General features: G+C 36.7%; 1 protein-coding gene across 18 annotated transcripts in view; it reads left to right on the top strand.

Moving 5' to 3' along the window:
* The window catches only part of CHL1 (cell adhesion molecule L1 like), a 192,325-nt gene extending 174,737 nt beyond the window's left edge, over positions 1-17,588 (top strand). For 13 of the 18 annotated variants that reach the window (XM_030570018.1, XM_030570016.1, XM_030570031.1 and 10 more), the window contains 4 exons: positions 3,583-3,744; positions 4,446-4,577; positions 6,995-7,067; positions 10,939-17,588. In XM_030570018.1, coding sequence (XP_030425878.1) covers positions 3,583-3,744; positions 4,446-4,577; positions 6,995-7,067; positions 10,939-11,155 — 584 coding nt within the window. In that variant the 3' untranslated portion in view covers positions 11,156-17,588. Of the gene's footprint in view, positions 1-3,582; positions 3,745-4,445; positions 4,578-6,994; positions 7,068-7,177; positions 7,757-10,938 lie in introns of all 18 variants that reach the window. The other 5 variants (XM_030570028.1, XM_030570029.1, XR_004001318.1 and 2 more) reach the window with 4 other exon arrangements.
* The last annotated feature ends 1,914 nt before the right edge of the window (positions 17,589-19,502 follow it).

The following is a 19,502-nucleotide window of genomic DNA, read 5'->3' as shown; positions in this document are numbered from 1 at the left end:
CCTTGGGCTTTATGTAAAATCCCAGCCTGAGAATACTAACCCTTATGCTATCTCTCAAGATCATGATAGTAGCTTTTCATAACATAAGGTGTGATCCTATTCAATTCTCTTTTGCCACCCAACAGTCTGAAAGACTAAAAACACAGTTTTCTTAGCTGTACAGAATAACATCCTGATGGAGAGAATCATTTCTTGTACTATGACCAAACTGATTGACAGGCCTTCCTCACTACCCCATCATGTATACAACTCATCAGGCAGCCTTCTGCCCTCTCAAGCCACACTGCTGATCTGCACATGTACTGGGAGCAACTCTGCAAGCCCTGGTGGTACAGAGGAGCTTTTCCTGAACCAGGGCACAGGTGATCATCTACTGCTATTCTAAGCATCACAAGCATTATTTAGAGAATCCTTTCTATAGTTAAATACAATCACACCTTTCCCACCTGTTACAGCTAATAAAACTGTGGCCAGGAGCAAAAGGTAAACAGAAACAGAAATGGTGGTAAGACAAAATGAGCTAACCTCTCTTCTGTGCTTTGTCCAAAAGTCCAACAACCCAAAAGTCAAGGTGGATGGCCTGGGTGTCAAGCTAAGCAGGATAGCCTACTAATTTTCATCTAATGGATTTTAAGAATATGACGGTAATTGTAAATTACCGGTTAAAAAAAGATCTCTCCCAATCAGCACAAACTACCTCCTGGAATACAAAAGCCCAGAAGGTAGAGTGTAATTATGATGCATATTTATACACTTTTAATAGCCATTCAGCAGAGGAAAACTGATGAAAGTGTAGTTTAACTTTCCATTTATTTCAGGCAGATGTATTTAAACAGGTGCTGTTATAAATAAAAATATTACCTATAATTATTATACAACTGTAAGATTCCCAATCTCTTTTTTTAATAAGTGAGTTTCATAACAGATGTGCTATCTTTTGGAGAACTAGCACTATAGTACGTCTTTAGGGGAGGTTTATCTTGTTTTCCCATTATTCCATAGGCTTCAGTAAAAAAAAGTATGTTCCATTGTTCTCATAAATCTCTAAATCCAATAGGAATATTGTAAAATTGCAGTTCAGTGTTTAATGTTCATGTGAATCCCATGATATGGCTGATAAATAGTAGTGGGGAGATGACAAATGCTGGTGGTATATTTTTATTACTAAAGCTTATTTCCTGTATTGTAGATTAAAAACCTAACCTAACTGCTCTCAGTTTTCTGAAGCTAATTTCTGCTGCACATTGACCTTTTAGTATATTGAGCAAACAGTTCCTTACCAGTATATCTTTGTTTCCCACCCTCAGGATTTTTCTAGTCCCTCTACCAATCCTTCCCTGGTTACCCATCATTTCTTTTCTATGGGTATTGTACAGTATTTAGTTTTATAATACAGACCAGATTTACATGGAAAGAAATCACACACATGCAATCTCCACTGGACTCCTATCTTACATTTTAGGATACAGAAAATCCTTTATGCAACATTGTGGTGCCAAATATCAAAGGTCCTGCAGAACTCATGGTGTAAAACTTTGTTCCCATTCAGGCCATCCCAATAAGGCAAAACACCCAATCCCTGATCCCGCAAAGCACTTAAACACATGCTTAACTTTAAATAAGTGAGTCATGGCATTAAAGAAATTGACTTCAACGTGGCCACTCTCATGTTTAAAATTAAGGACAAGTTTAAGTGCTTTGCAGGCTTATGATCTCAGTGAGTAGAGCTACCAGATCAGACCTATGCTGCATACACACTGGTATATATGACTGCCTTGTCTGGCTGACATCTTTAAGTGCTTTATGGCATTTATTGACCAACAGGATTAAAGTTCACATAGAAGAGCTTTATTTCTTGTGACTTTATGGGTAGCTTTTTTATGAAACACATTGTTCTGACATCCTGATTTTACAAAATGTAATTAAAATTTACCTGTAATGTCTTGTTGCTTAATTTGCAGTTTGATTAAAAAATTATAGCTCAGCCTCATGTACCGTAGTTCATTTTGTAAAACGTACCACTAGATGGATTAAGTTATGCTAATACACTGTGCTTCACCATCAGCATTATTCTAATTGAACATGTTCTGTCTGATTCCCAGTGGTCTACTAATTTAACTACTTATTGTAATATATGTATACTTGCCTTGGAAAACATATTATGTACAGCACCTTTAACCATGTCTATTCCACTCTTAATCTCTCTTTCTTTTCCTTCAGCTATCAAGAAGGGCTAATCTCTCAAAGCTTTTTTGTTTGCTTGCTTACCAGTTTCATTAGTAATCAGCATTGCTTTACTGTCCGTGTTATAAGCGCAAATTGGTCAAGCAGTTTTTGAGCTATACTGTATGTATGAGTAACCATAAGATCCCTTTCATTAGTTGACTTTAGAATGCTGGCCAGCTAAATTAAGCAACTGAACAGAAGTAAAAAGGCATATGTTTTAATGCTTTCCTCCAAACTTTGGTGTCTAACAGTAGACCTGGGCACGGTTCTACTGAGGTCTGATTTGAAAGCCCATTGACATCAATGATTCTGAGCCTTTCTGTAGGCTTTAACGGACTTTGGATCAGGCCCTAAATGTGGGTGCTGTTTTATATTCCTTGTGTAATTTTAGCAAAACTTACTGCTTAAAATCCTGAAAGAGAGGAACAGTTATGATTCATTAGTATGACTTATACTATACTGTATCCAGTATGAGGGCAAATCCTGCTATTTTCACTGGAGTTAATAACAGTTGCTTCCTTTTGCAATTAGCATTAAATGCTTTTTTTTTTAAAAGCATACATAATAAACCATTTATCCTGCAGTCCTGGATTCAGGTAAAATAGCTATTTGTGTCACGGAGAGTTCTGAAAGCAAAAGGAGTGCAAGACTGACTTTGTTGGAAACCCACAGGAAAAAAATTGACTGCAAATACTTTTCATATAAATAAATATCAGTTAGAACATGTAAAGATTGTATATGAAAATCCATTTGAAAGAAAACTTCAGGTATACCTAAAAGAGAGCTTTGTTATAGCTTCAGTACAAATGTGAAATAAAGGGGTACAAGGAGATTTATTGTCTAAGGAAAATTTGAGTATAAATCCCAGTGTAATTGTTCATATGAGAGAAGTTAATCTGTTTCAGGATCATATGGGCCTCAATCTTGTCCCATTTACTTCAGTTCAATGGGAGATGGATCAAGCCACAGATTGTGTAAATAAACCCAGGCCGTATTCAGTTGTATATTTTTTTTTGATTAAGCATTGATTAGTTAAAGCAGATCTATAGTCCTATATGTCATTCCTTCAATATTTACTTTGATCCTTCAAATTTAAAACAAACCCTTCATAAATCTCAGGATTATTTAGTTTGACACTGATTTTATCCTGCAGAATATCAAAGAGCAAATACAGAAAATGCTTTTCTACTTTTTTTTTCTTGTCTACCTTAAAAACTATCCAAAGGCAAATGTTAAACATATCCATGTATGCTGTTTTACTATTGCTATTTAAATAATTTGTAACTGTGCATTTCAGAGTCCTGCTATTGAATTAATAGAATTAATTAATGTGACTTGACTATGTACATTTCATAGGTAAAGGGATCGGGAAGATTTCAGAAGCAGTAAATCCCACCCAAAAGTTTCACCCCATTGAGGCACTTGAGCCCGGAACTGAATATACAGTTCGTCTAGTGACTAAGAATTGGGTTGATAACAATAGCATTTTTGAAGATGTAATTGAGACGAGGGAGAGAGGTGAGATATGAAACCGTTTAGGGTGATAAATCCATTGTGATAAAAAAAGATTATTTTATTTTTAATTTTTCAAGAAATAATGACATTACCTATTATGTGGTGCAATGAAAATGAAATCTTAGCCTCTTCTTGCCATTTACTTCAATAGGAGCAGGAATGAGTCCATCATTTTTCAATTTAGCCTTGTATTTTGTCTTCCCAGTAGTAAATAATGACCTGTAAATAATTTCCAGTACATATTATTTACAGGTTTTAGCTACTATGCCATTTTAATAGAGTAGGTGCTGTTACGTTTTACGTCTTCAGTGTGGCTAGCTGAGCAGTTTGCATGTATCCTGAACACTTTTAACTCTATTTCTGTCCCAAAACTGCTTGCATGAGAGACTATCGATTTTCTGTCCAACTTTCCTATTTGGCATTAATCCTCTAAATCCAATACTCCTTTGGAATTACTTATATATGTTATGTTGCAGACACTTTATTTACTTAAATGTGAACGTTATTCCTCATACCTATTATTTATGTCCTGTATTTTTTTTCTTTTTTACATTGAAAATGTTAGACTGAAATCAGTAAAGCAGTAAATAGCGATAGTTTGGTGTGATTCAGGTTTAGTTCAGAAAATATTAAATGGTGGTGTTTTGGTTAGGATAGTCTATTTTCCTCTCATTAAATGTTTTTACTTCTCTCCTTTTACAAAGCTTATGCCGGCATTTATGAGGGAATTTCCACTCAAGGCTGGTTTATTGGACTGATGTGTGCCATCGCTTTGCTTACCTTAGTGCTGCTAACGATGTGCTTTGTCAAAAGAAATAAAGGAGGAAAATACTCAGGTAAATGGCGTTGTTGTCATTTTTGAGGTATTTCGATAATAGCAGTCATTCTTCACACAAATAACTTCTTATTTAAGTGGAGATGCCTCAATATTTTGCCTTCAGTCCCCGATGGTTGAACTTATACCAACTGAAATACAAAATTTTAAAAAATATAACATTGAGTGAATTTAAAGAAACATTAGCAAATCTTTACTCAGCTGATGAGATCCGGTGCTCCATTTGTAAGAGGTGCAGCACAGAACACTCACTCCAGATGAGGCATTATGATGGCTTTGACCACCTTTGAACCTTCCTGATCCTGGGCAGCTCCGGGACTCCTTGATGTAATTGAGACAGCCATGGGAGCCTGTCTGAGTTACAACATCCTCCCCGTGTTACTTTGTGTGCTGCTGCACTGCTCAGAATCTCCATGGGGCTGGGATATGGCCCCACTCCTAGTTCTGCTCCCAGAATGCTCGATGACTTGTGAGGGGGCCATTGGGAAGCAGATTGATGGGTGTGCTCTGTACTGCCAGCGTAACACTGACAGACCCAGGATGTTGGTGAGCAAGATTGAACCTGTGACCTCTGGAGCATGAGCCTCTACTGCATGAGCTAAAAACCACATGGCTCTTCGCTAAGGCTGTGGAGCAGACTCCTTAATCTCTCTCTAAGTGGTCTCGGTGCCACTAGCAATTTTGTCACTGGTTAACATCTGAATAATTTTTTTCTACTTAGAAAGATAGGGGTTCTATGCCCCAGAGTGACCCTATGAGTTTCATTGTTTTCATTAGTGAGGGTGTTTTACGTGTGATTCAGGAAGCAACTTCTAACAGGGAAGGTTTAGGCCATGATCCTGTATCACTGAAGTGAGTAGGGGCACCAAGTAGATCATCATATTGATAGATGGTCACTCTTCATCCAGAGTCTCTCACATGAAAATTTTGAGATTATGCCCAGGCAGATTCACCTGTTGTCAGTAGTTTGATATGAATTGTGACTCCTTGAAAGTCCTTTGCCTAGATCTAGTCTTTGCATTACATGGGTCGTTGGAGCTGCACAATTAGAAATCTCTGTTCCATTTTTCTCCATATTTTGTATTCCAAATGAAATAATGGGAATATTAGAAATGTGATAAGAGATATGGAAGTGAAAATTAAAGGCTGTGGTAGTTTGGTAGTATTAGACTGGTGGTGGGCAACCTGCGGCCCTCAGGCCACAAGTTGCCCATGAGGGTAATCTGATTGCATGCCACGAGCCATTGTGCTGATGTTAACCATACACAGGCACTGCTCCGTGCAGCTCCCAGTGGCCATGGTTCGCTGTTCCCAGCCATCAGGAGCTGCGAGAAATGGTGGGTTACCCTGATGGGCCGCAGGTTGCCCACCACTGTATTAGACACTACGATAATTTTCATTATACTCACGGGTTATAATGTTAAATGCTACATATTGCCCCTTACTCAGGTAGGGTTACAATCCAGCCCCATATGTTGTTGTTTCACAGTAGTTGTGCTAATATATTTTATTTCATTGAGCACTATACAAACACAGGGGACCATGATCGGGGATCCATTTGCAGGACTGGGGCCCTAACTTGTACACACAGGGCCAGATTTTTATAAAATTACTTAAACTGCATAATTTCCATTGATTTCAGTGGGGGTTTGGGACCAAAATTCCTTAAAAGATCTTGTCCATATATTTACTAGAGCTGCACATGTTTATTGGACTAAAATCCTCTAATTAGCCTTTTTTTTTGCATGTGCAGTTACCTATTTTATATACCTAGTTATGATAATTGTGTGCCCACGATGATTTTTTTTTTCAAATCCAACTACAATTAAACTAGCTAGGATAAAAGTAATAGTGACTCTAATATGCCATTCTGTATGTATGTTGATCATCAGCAGAAATCAGGAAGAAATTTCCCACATAGTACTGCACAGTTAGGTTTGTAAAAAAAATTACATGGATTTTACACCTTCCTTGGAAACACCCTGAATTACCCACTGATAGAGACAGGATATTTGACTAGATGCACCTTTAAATCTTTTTTCCAACATGCCAATTTGTAAATTCATATTCCAACTAAATAGTGTCATAATTAAATATACATTATGGTTCCAGATAGAGCCTGAATTGAACAGGAAAGATATGTGTTTTAGTAAAAGAAATTGTAGGAGCTACATTTTCAAAGCAATGTACAAGGATTTAGTGGCAAAACTCTGTCTAGGGTCCTTGGGAATTAGGCAGCCACTGCATTCTACACCTCTTGAAAACATACTGCTCTGTGCAATGCAAAACACTTAACTACAGTTGTTGCCCTCCAGCTGCAGATAATGATTGACAGATTTCCCATAGAACTTGCCAAAAATAAAAATGATACATGAAACAGCATGGTGAACAGATCTATTCTTTCTTTCATATATACAGTGAAAGAAAAAGAGGATTTGCATCCAGATCCTGAAGCTCAATCAATTAAAGATGAGATCTTTGGGGAATATAGGTAAATATGATCTACTATATCAAATGGGTTTTTTTTAATATCTTCACAAGTATTTGTTTGATGTGTTTTTATTATAATATGCAAGTAACACTATGTTTTCATTTTCAAAGCAAACCCCATGGGAGTGGATGATAATATGAATGTAAAGATATATCCAGAACACTTTAATCCACCCAAGTTATGATATAGGTAATCTTTGATGGAGCAGTCCTATTTTTCCATCTGTTTCTTATTTAGCACCTTTTACATATATTGTTATATAATGTTTATATTAGGCCTAATCCAGAGTCCATTGAAGTCAACGGAAAGACTGTCATTGATTCCAATGGGTTTTGATTGGGCCCTTAGTAACATGAGGGTTGTTCATCCTGCAAAAGAAGAGAAAAATTTAAAAGACAGAAAATAGCAAATAAATATTAGTAAAGTAGTTTCTGTATAAGAAGTAAAATAGTTACACTTGGCTGCATTCAAGACTAATAAGGCTAATTAATTACATTACATTACATATGAAAATACATTGTTGTATGAACCATATTGGAATACTGGTTAACTAGCTTTTAAAACACAAGTGTTGCTGGCTAAATCCAGTATGTATACTAGATTATTTACAAAGGATAAGGGTTTTTTCCTGCATAATTTCATCTTTATTTAATTTTTAATGCCTTCTAATGGGACAGATATTTAGAAAGGTAAGAATGTCATGTGGTTAGTAACTTTCACCCCCAATTCCAGCTTGTATTTTCTAGAAATACAAATACTGCATTTGGGAAAATGAGCAAGACATATTTTGAATATTGATTATGAAGAGACAAATTTTGGGGCCAGTTACTGATGTCCTTATTCAGTCAACGTTACTAATAACTTCAGTAATAGTATCAGCTAAGTCAGAATGGCAGAATTGAACTTTTATGTTACTAGCTTAGAAGCCTAGTCTTGAGCCCAACAATTTGGAAGATTTTTGTAGTATCTACATCCACTTTCTATTTTTCTCTGGTTATTTTTTTGTTCATGAAAGATGAAAACATACTTGAGATATCTTTATATCTCCTATTCTAATGACCTTCAGTCCCACTGAAGTCAATAGAGTGAGACTGATTAATGTAAAGTAACAGGCTAGTATCTTTTCATTACCCAACAAAATAGCAGGTGATCTTATGGCAGTACGAGCACCTCCTATGAGGTCCCTACCAACTTCAACTCCCACAAAGTCAATTGCAGTCAAAAGTGCTGATCACATCTTGGAGGAGATTCTTAAGACTTCAAAGCGCTGGTCTCAGAGGGGCAAATTTGTGGTCTAATGCCTATCCTGAATATCTGGTCTTGTAACAGTCCAATGTGTGACAGTCTCTATATACCATTGGTACGGTGCAAAAGTGAGAAGACAGCTGGGTTATTGAGGCTGTCTGGGCTCCTAGAGCTGCAGTGTGAGGGGGTAGCCAGCAGGCAGTGCCATTACATTCACATCTTGAGAGGTAATTTGGTGAAGTTGTGCAGAAGTTATTCAATTTTTATGTGCAACTACGGTAAGTTGGATTCATTTGTTGGTTCTCATTAAATCACTGTAATAGAACCATCACTTTTAATGGAACCATCTAACTGGAGTATCTCAGTCTTGACCATTTTGTGTTTGGATATGTACATAAGATGATTTACTTCAGATCATCATTGGACATGAGCTTCTTTCTAGGAGGCATAGATATCCTAGAGATGCACATGGACATATTCTATTGTCACTTTCTTCATTGTAAAGCCAGTGGAACTCCATGGATTTTAGTGGAGTTACCAGGCATACGTTGGCATAAATGAGAGTAGGAATATGTCCCAGTTGCCTAATGTCTTAGGGATTCCAGTTAAACTTGTAACATCATGTCTTTGACTAAAAAATGCTGTTGCTTCTTTGTCCATTTCTAGAATTTCTAGTAATATTGTTTATATCTTGTGGCAGTTAGGAAACTTCTCTGACAAACTGCCAGCTTTGTTGAGACAGGAAATGCTGGGCTTTCCAGAATATACAATAATAGGCTCATTGGGATTTCCCATGCCATTTCCACTGGAACACCTTAGTCAGAAGATACACTTTCCTTTAGACTTCACTGTTTCCAACACTTTTTTGTAGCTGCCTTACAAAGGTCCCCATTGTAAATTGCCTCTTTTGACTGCTTCTTAGTAATTAGGTGTTGTGTCTTATTTACTATTTTTGCCATGCCTAATAAAAAAGGATGTTAATTAATATAGATTAGTATAAATTTGTTAAAAATAGCTTAGCCAAATAACACTAGGTGTCTTTTAACACTTCATTGAGTCATTTCCACATATACATATGTAAATTCAGAGTTTGAGGCTGGAGATGTGACAATGTAACCAATACGCAACTAAGCCATGATGCTGATAGGTTCCATTAAACAAGGCTTTATGCTTTCCCATCAGGTCAATAAGACTTTTCTCTGATATACACAGGCTTCTCTCTGATATACTCCATCACTTTATCAAGATGGAATTAGTTGAAAAATGGAACAGATCCTTTGTGAAAAATATTGCAGAATAATTGTCCCCTTTGTCATGGAAAAATTGGGATATCTTTTAACCAGCTCTGCTGCAAAGGGAATGGCACAGAGCCCTGGGCTGCTCAGGGTGTATTTGGCACAAGTCTAGAGTCTGGGGCCTTTGTGGCTCCCTAATCCTTAGGTGTAGCTGAAGAGAGCACAGCCTGCCAACATAAGGGTCATTCCTGCAACTGGGGATTAACCATATATGGGGGTAATCCAGCCACAAACCCTGCATGGGACCGGGGAAGGCTCAGTGGTGAATTAAGTGCAAAGCCAGAGCAGCCCAAAACAGATTTGGAGATTCTTCCCAAGTAATTCTAGAGCATATGAAATGATGGGCTCTTTTGTACTGAATATGGTATGAAGAAGTGAGGTTTGGGCCTGATATTTCAGAAGTGAGTCAAGATCTACATACATTATGGCATGTGCAATAACTGCTGCGTTACAGATTGGCACCTCTGCATCTGAAAGCAGAAGAGATTCAGCTCTCATACCTAAGGCTGTACGAGGCTCATCAGCCCCGATAGCGTGGCCCAGTCGTCCCTAGATGGAAACAGAGTGTCACAGGGAGTGAATGTGGATTATGACTGTGCAGTTGCAAAATAGATAGATGTGCAAAATGCATTTTTATTTATTACTTAGAATAAATAACAGTGCCCACCCAGCACCATGCCAGTCATTTAAAGTTCCAAAAACAAAGTGCTTATCCCTTCCAAAAAGCAGCAGGACTCAATAAAATACCAGTACCCCCAAACATCGGCCTTTACCTCAATCCACCTATCCCACTTCAAAGACTAGGTGAAACAAATGGACTCTGCATTGGGCAATACAAATGGCTCTTTGTTTTGTAAAATCAGTCTCTTTATGCCTCTATTTAAGATACAAAATAAGATATGATGAACCAGTAGAGCTGGTTTTCAGCGTTTCCTCTTTTCCCCTTCCTCCATTTTCAATGGCAAAAAAAGGAAAGGGGACAAAAAAGGAAAACTAAGAACTGTTTGCCATCCGTTCTTTTCAGTCATGTTTGCATTTTTTGTTTTGTTTTGTTTTTTTGACTTATTCCACTAACTTCAAAATTACAAAAAACGCAAAATGCAAACAATGCACAGAGCAGGGTGCATTAGCTGCACTACATCCATTGTCTTGACCTCGAATCAAGTGAATAGTGTGTTCTGTGCAATGTTTTGAAACTGTATCCCAATCAAAATGTATCTGATTCCCTCTTCCCTCAATATATCTGTTTATTTTGACAAAGGAAGTGAACAATTGCTGTTGTAATTGTAATACAAAGCTAGATTTTGGGAAGATTTTTCTTTATTTCATAGTGACAGCGATGAGAAGCCACTCAAAGGCAGCCTCCAGTCACTTAACGGGGACATTAAAGCTACGGAAAGTGCTGATAGTTTGGTAGATTATGGAGAAGGGGACCAAGGGATGTTTAATGAAGACGGTTCATTTATTGGCGCTTACGCTGGATCTAAGGAAAAAGGATCAGTCGAAAGCACTGGAAGTTCTACAGCAACATTTCCTCTCCATGCATAAAATATTAAAATAAATGATTAATTTCAAATTTCCATATTTATCTTGACTAGTAATCAACTATTACCATATGTGATCAGAAGTAGGTTGCAGAATGAATCAGTCAGGACCCCAACCTCCAGGTAATATGGGAATTAGTCACTGCTATCAAAAGATGATTTTTGAGCTCCTCAGTCCTGATTGTTCAGGTGTTTTCATTCTTAAAGAACAGGTGAATAATACTCTCAGATTCAATATATACCACTCAGTCTGACCAAAACCATAGCGTCTCAGTGTTACATATGTATATAGTTACTTGCTACCCTACGTGTTTCTCTATATAACTTTCTCTTTCATGTATGCTTTGTCACTTTGTATATACATTTACATCCAGTATTCCCTAATATATAATGACCTTAACATTGTGGAGGTCAGAAGGTAGTGGGAGTGGGAGAAGGGAGATTACTTTAAAAATTAACACCAAGAAAAAATAATTGAAAACACTATAGAAATATATTCCATATATTATTTAATGTTCATGAAGAAAAAGAAAGTCTGTTTAAGTAATTCTAGAATTAATGGCTAGAGCTAATTGCAATTACTTAGAGAAACAGCTTTATCCAAAAATAATTTGATCTCAAACTTGCTCTCAAAAGAAACAGGTTCCAATCTGGTATCTATGTCTTCTCTTCAGTAGCTGTCACTCTTTCCTTAAACAAGTTCAGTTACACTAGTTTTCCTTTGGCAGAGGATAACGAGGCTCATCTCACATCTGCTCTATGTGTCAAAGAAGCAGGATCAGGTCTACTAAAAAGGCCACCTTAATCTGCCTCCCAAGATCCTTGAAAGCTGCATTTCTAAACAACTGTTTTTTGTCTGCCTTCTGTCTGTATATTTGTATGCCAACATACATTTCAGGAATGCATTGTACATATTATTTGCAATTTTGTAGTAGTGATATTGGTCCCAGGATACTAGAGAGACATGGTGGGTGAGGTAATATCTTTGTTTTGTATCAGTTTCTGTTAGGGAAAGAGACCAACTTTTGAGCTATACAGAGTTCTTCAGAAGAAGTCGTTGATCCAATAAAAGACAATCCACCTGGTCTCTCTTGTACATATTATATTAATATTTACATAACTGAAAACACAGACTGGTTTTATTTTGAAGTGAGAAATGATCCTAGCATGAGTCTGTATTGCTAAGCAGAAAAAGAGGGACAAGTTGGGTATAAAATAGTCATAGATTAGCTTTTCCTCTTTCTTTTGGATAATACTTAAAAAAATCATTGTTTCTTCAAAAAATAAACCCTGAATATTTAGGTTTTTTTTTTTTAATTATTTTCACATCCTGCATTGTTCCTTTTTTAAAAAATGGATTACATTAGAGTTTCTTTTTTACATGGTTTACTGAATAAGGTTTAAAATTCCTAATGGAACTGTTCTTTTCTTTGCTACTCTTCCCATTACAAACTCAGCAAAGCTGCACTGTGCACGTTTGGCCTTTTTATATTTTGTCTCCCAATTATTTTAAAACGTTTTTGGTTTTTGCTTTTATATTTTGTTAACTTCAGTACAGTGCAAATGTTCCTTGCAGTTCTATGTTGTTCTTTTTGAATGGTTGTATCTGCAATTACAATACATTTCAGCCATCGTTAGAAGGAGGAATCTTACTATATAAAAGCTAATTCCCGCAAAATCTTTTATACATGAGTAGTCCTTAGACAAATAGCTCCATTGATTTCATTGCAAGTACTTCAGTGGAAATATAGTTTAAGTAAAGACTATTCACATGAGTAAGGGTTTGCAGGCTCAGACCCAGAATTACAACGTTATGAGCTGCACGATGCACATTATTATATTATAACACTGGTTTTAATTTTATACAATACCTAAGGAACCAGCTCACATTCATGTACTTAAATGAAGTGGCTTGAGTTTTAAAATGCTCAACAACCATTGAAAACAATGGAGCTGTTGGGTGCTGAATCCTTTTGAAAACGTGTCCCGAAATCTGCCATCTATTTGGAATAAAGGCCAATTGGACTACTTATATGTGGCTTGTAGGAGTATGATATGGTCATAGGTTAAAATAGCACAATATCCTGTATTATTAGCACCTCAGATCCCTAAAGCTGGGATAATTTGACAAATGTCTCACTATTGCAGTGTTTGTTTACTTTATACAGTTAATTCAACTTGATCACTGAAAAGGGACTGGTCAGCTTTGGGGGGGAAAAAAAGAGTCTCACACACATAGCATCTAGCAGGAAACTGAAACCTTACATCCTGTTCCAAGTCACATAAGGTGACTTTTTTCAGGACTCCAGATTACTCCAAATTACCCAACAGGATGAGTGCCCATTGACACTAGTGCATGAGAACCTGAAAGTGAAATAATCAGAACTGACCAGTCTTGTGTTACAATCTTCAATTTGTTGCTAGTCTGTTCCTAATCCATTTCACTTTTAGGGTGCTCTGCACTAGCACATAACTGCAATGTTTGACTAGTAGAGGAAAGTTTCCTTGCCTTCTCAATTATTTCCACTGGATATATATTTTTTTAAATAAAAATTGAAATGTTTCTATTGCTTTGGATTTTGTAAATGTTACATTTAGTCTTTTCGTCTTATCTCTTCCCATCCTCTAAAGAAACTCTTAATAGGACAAGGAGATCCCCTAGTTAGCCTTATCTGGCAAGCCGGAGTAATAAGTTCCCAACCACCACAGCTCCCATCCACAAATTACTGTTCTTTCTAGTTTGTTTTTAATGGTCCATTGAGTAGCCAGAAACTCTCTTCTTTTCCCCTACCAACTTCTGCAGATGGCATAAAATCCTCAGAGAGAAATTTGATTATGGAGGAGGGAAAGGTCCAGGGTAGGGTGTTAGAGTGTCTTAGGTAAGAACTCAATTACAGGAGTCTGCCTTCTCCTTCTGCTCCCCATAGCTACTCCTCTGGGCAAAGGGTTTGGACCTCTTATAGGGGCAAACCTTTTAGGATTGTGGGCCACTGCCATCTACAAGTTTGGATGGCTGCTCACACATTAGGCACGATGTGGCCCATTAAAAGTCAGCAACGATATGCATTTTTCTTGCATTTACAGGCTGTTTGGTTTAACTGGCGTCATTGTCCCAGAAACATCTATGTTAAACAGACACAAATTTCAAATCATGTTAGTGGGCCGTCCTCTTATCAAATAATGAATAAACATTCTGTGCTATCACTTGCTCCTTTGCAGCTTAAAGTTGCTGACGACATTCCTACGATGTGCTATTCATCTGTGTCAGTATGAGTACTTTTTCAATTTTTTTTTATTCAGACTCTTAAATCTTAATGTTTGTGATTCATTATGCCTCAGGGCCTAAAAATCACACTGTGACAAAAAGATGTGCAATGAAATTTTTTAAATGTGCACCGACTTTTTAGGACTCTGCCCAATGAATATTAAACAAATGTCTGAAATTCCCAGAGACACTTGTTTCTGTCTAGCTCCATTCTTTCTTGAGTAATTCTTTTTCAGCAGGGATTTTTTTAAAGGCACCATTATGTCTACTTTATATCCTGGAATGTGCAGAAGATTAAAATATGCTTCCAAGAGAGATGTCATTTTAAAAGCAAATACTTTTGGAGCCAATTTTTCCTTTTGTTCAAAGCAGGCCAGTTCCATTTATTTCAGTGGGGTTTGGTGTAGAGAGGGAGGAATTTTGACACTTACGTTGCATTTAAAGTATTAGCACCATAAATACAGTACCATAATTAAGAGCACAGGTATTTCTGATATTTTTCAGTAGTGCTTGAAATCCTCTTAATCAAATAACATTTTGTAAATCTGTAATGGGTTTTCATTTGTTACATACAAAAAACCCCTCCTACGTTAACTACTTATTAAAACTGCACACACTGAATGAGATAGGGGACTAGTGAAAAAAATGCCATGTGAGCGTGTAATATATATATCATAATACATACACACACGAAGGCTGAATTAAGGTTGCAACCTTAATTCTGGCCTTTCCTAAATTTTCTGATTTGGACTTTACAACCATAACTAATATTTTTACACATAGATCTTTGCCTGAGTTTCTTTTTCAGGAAAAAAGTAAAAACAAATTCTATTATATGCAAATGGAACAGCTCCCCTATCATACATCACCAGTCAGTTTGAGTACTAAACTTCCAGCGCAGCTTGAGTACTCAATTACAGTAACCATTTTAGTTGGCAGTAAGAGACAACTGATATTCCATAGAAAGGTGGGACTAGATTACTGGAGGCATGTGCTGGGTGGGTCTAAGGAAAATGAAGAGATTACTATGAGCGTGGAACAACTCTCCTCTTTTCAACCTTCCTAAGGTGAGGGAAGCTCCTTCCAGATGTGGTATTCCTGGGGGAAGCAGAGGGAAGGGGTTTTAGAAAGGAGAAAAGCTTGGCGCTCTCTCCCCACTCCTGTTCTGTCTGCTGCTGCTTTGGTGGTGGCATGGGATCAAGCTTAGATTAGAATGTTAATACTATTATTATTTTGGCATGCTGCCAACATTTTTACTGACAGCACAAGTCACAGAAGGGTAATGATGATTTTCCAAAGCTTATATCTCAGCCACATGTGATTGGAATTTCATCTGACAAAGAAAAGGCACTTCTCTGGCCCCAGGGATTTATCCCTGATGAATTTCAAAGGCCCACTTTAAACAATGGAGGTGATGGCGCTAACTCAAAGAAAAGGTTGCAAAAATATTTTATAATTAAAAGTCTTAGGTAAAGAAAATATAGGGGGTCACTACAACTCCCTGGTAATAGGGACCAAATTCTTTACGCATGTTGGATTTTCCTAGCCTCTACTGGTCTTCCCATTTACTCTAATACTACATACCCATGGTGAATGGGCCATACTCCATGAGTAAGCGTATTAGAATCTGGCCCTAGTGTATTTAGAGCAATACATTTTAAAATATGCACAATCCACCCAACAAAGAAAGCTTGCATAATGATGTATTCTTAGGAAAGGCCTCCCTCTTGACTGTAGTCTCTATGAGCTCAAGGGCACAAAGTCCAAAGTAGTTAATGCATTTTAAAGTCCATATTCCCATCTCTGTGCACTCCCCTATTGACATCAGTGGGATTCCCCAGGAGTCTTTGCTACTGGATTCTAATACAAGATAAGTGTCTTGGTCATGGTCTGCTTCCAATTAAGACAACAGACAAGTTATTTTCCCCTATGAATAAATCAATATATTGGAACATAGACCATAGGACTGAAAGGGACCTGCTGAGTCATGGAGTTCAGTTCAGCAACCCCATCATATAACTCCATTAATAAATGTATTAAAATTACAGTAGTTAGGTTGTTTAGTATATATAATTAATAGGAAATCATATCTTCTGTAAGTCAGCTTTCAATATGATGCAGTGATTCAATGATTTGTCACTTTGTTTTGGACTGATCATACAAACCCTTATGAGTATCCTTTATTCAGATGAGTACTCCCATCTCCCATTGACCTAATGGGACAAACCATGTGAGCCAATGAGTCTCATGTAAATAAAAGTTTGCAGGATCAGAATTTTTTTCCCCAAGTGAATTAAATAAAAACGAGCAGGGTGCATCTTTCCAGGCTTTTGACAATAATTTTACACATAGTCTTGGAAAACAAAGTTAGTTCATTGGGTACTTTTATTCTAAACCTCGTATACATCTGAAGAGGCATTTCATTGTAATTTCAATCATGCAGTCATAGTTATACAAATAAAAAGGATATTTAGACATGCCGTATATAGTGTATCTCAATTATTTTAAATAACAACCATGTAAGAAGAGAGAAATTTGAAGGGAAATCATTGTTAGGGCTTGCTGGCAGAAATTCCATTAACTTGACAAAAAGATCATGCCCTCAAAAGCATCTTTTTTAATGTTTAGTGTTTCAGAATAAAGCATATACTTGTTTGCCATTTGATCTCCTGACTATGGTACATGTTTACACTTGAGCACCATCTCTTTCATGTAAAAGTTTTGCCTATCATATCAAGCTTTGTTATCTGCAGTAATTCCATTTTCATGCAGGAACCAATATATGGGTATGAGCCAAAGCATACTGTATTTTTTATTTTACACAAGATACTTTGTTACTTCATGTGAAAAGATCAAGACAAATGTGCTACTAAGTTCACACCATTTCTTTTTTTTTTTAACTAGATGAATGTTAATGGAAATTTATTAAGGTTTAGAAAAATGTGTTTGTACTGTAGTTGCTGTTTGTATCATGCCTATGTACATGTATGGTTTTAAAAGATATTTTCATTAATACATGGAATTCAACTTTGCTAATAAAAGTTTGACTTGATGGATTCTTCAAATGCCTAACCTGTGATCGGCACATTTATTGTTTTGCTCTTACATTTTTGTCAGGAATTTTGTGTTGATTGTTAATTAAGGCCAGATCCTCAGCTGGTGTAAAGTGGTGCATCCAAGCCATGAAAAACAAGGAATGTCTCAACAAGAGACACATTCAAAGTCATAACTCTGCCTTACTTCTACTGTACATCATAGTACATTATACAGTATGATAAATGCACTGTAAGTTGTTATGATGAGGTACAAGAAAATATGATCAGTGTTTTCAAAAGAACTGAACATCAAGAGAGTGAACAGGGATGTGGTGTGGGGAGATAAAGCCCTTAATTCCTAGCTTCCAGCATACAGGCCAACATTTCTGTCTTCTCATTTTGGGCCGAATTTCTCAAGGTGTTTAATACTTGCATCTTCCATTGATTCTAGAGGTGAGCTACTCAAAACTGGAGATAAACCTGAACCAGAAAAAGCCTATCTGTTCACTCCTGAAGTTCAGTGGGCTCATTTAATTCATAATGCAGCTTCAAGAATGGTGTCCACAGGCAAAGTATTGAGAAATCAATTGTCACACACAAACCTAGCACATATAAATAATATATCTTAAAAGTTTTCTTATATAACATAACCAAAGTTATATGTCCCCCAAAGCACCTATTAACTTAACAAAGTGGTGAGCAAACTATTCAGAAATGTCATTTTACCTAGACAGAAATGCATTCATCTATAGTATGAAACAGTATATCTGTTTAACAGAACATATCAGACCTGCACACAAGGAAGAAAATAATACTTTATCCATCCAGAATTGGTGGAACAGAGGTAGGGCGAATGGGTCACATTAGACAGTGCTTAAACAAAGTTCACTAGGACTGTGCACATGCACAAATATTTCTGTAAATGTTTCAAAAGACATTTGAATGTAAAGTCCACCAGACAGTCAATAATTCTTACCTTCATCTTTGTATCCTTTACTCAGGAAGAAACTTAGATATTCTAAAGTCTGAGTCCCTGTACAAAGCCAACTGAAATGAACACTCTTTCTTTGCAAAAGAGGACAGGAAGACCCAGATTCCCAAAGGTATTCAGGCTCCTAGCAAGGGAAATCCAGAGCCTAAATACCTTTGGGGATCTGGGCAGAAAAGACTAAAAGTATCCTAAAATTTCCCAGGCCTTATTCTCTCCTATTCTAAACCACTCCATAAAGTTATCCTTACCTTCTTTTTTTTTTTAAAGATTCAGTGCCCAGTGGTTTCTTCAGAAATCCTCAAAGAGGATAGGTCATCCCATCTGAGGACAAAAAATGTACTATGTGACCTGAGTTAGACAATTACGCACCATAAATAGCAAATTCCAAATAGTAGATACTCAAAAGAGTATTAATTACTAACAGCTGGCAAAAAACTCATTGACTCTAATATTAATGTAAAACTTATTTGTCGAACAATTATAAATAATAAACCAATTAATTAAAAATAAATCTGTTCATGAACAATGACAGATTTAATAGCCAAATTTGATTAATAAATTGCTTGCAACAAATAGTCACTGGTTCTAGTCTCCAGGATATTCATCATACTATTTTAAGATTATATTCTCCACATTAATCTGTGTTATGAATGTATTGGTTCAGTGAAAGCAAAATTCTCACTTGTTTTCTCCCCATTGGGTTTTCAGCTATTTCATTTTAATAGGAGGAATTCAGGAGTTTTTTAACACATTTTCCAGCTGCATAAACTCAGAGAGCTTTCAATGCAAATATGAATACAGCTAGGAATATAATAACTAGTATTAACCTTTCAGGAAGGTATCAAGGACATTCAAAGTTTTGTTATTATTATTCATATTCCAATATAATGAGAATTACACTTTTTTTCAATAACATAATGGAGAAGAAAAGCCTGACAATCATGTGCTCCAGTGGAGTGAGAATAAGATGCAACTGCCACCCTCAGATGCATAAGCTACAGATTTCGATTCACTTCAATCCACCGATGCCAAGCCTGGAGGTCCTTAACACAAATTAAAG

The sequence above is a fragment of the Gopherus evgoodei genome, chromosome 7 (assembly GCF_007399415.2).
Source record: "Gopherus evgoodei ecotype Sinaloan lineage chromosome 7, rGopEvg1_v1.p, whole genome shotgun sequence".
Taxonomy (NCBI): Eukaryota; Metazoa; Chordata; order Testudines; family Testudinidae; genus Gopherus; species Gopherus evgoodei.
The sequence above is the reverse complement of the archived record's forward strand: the minus strand, read 5'-3'. Positions and strand labels throughout refer to the sequence as shown.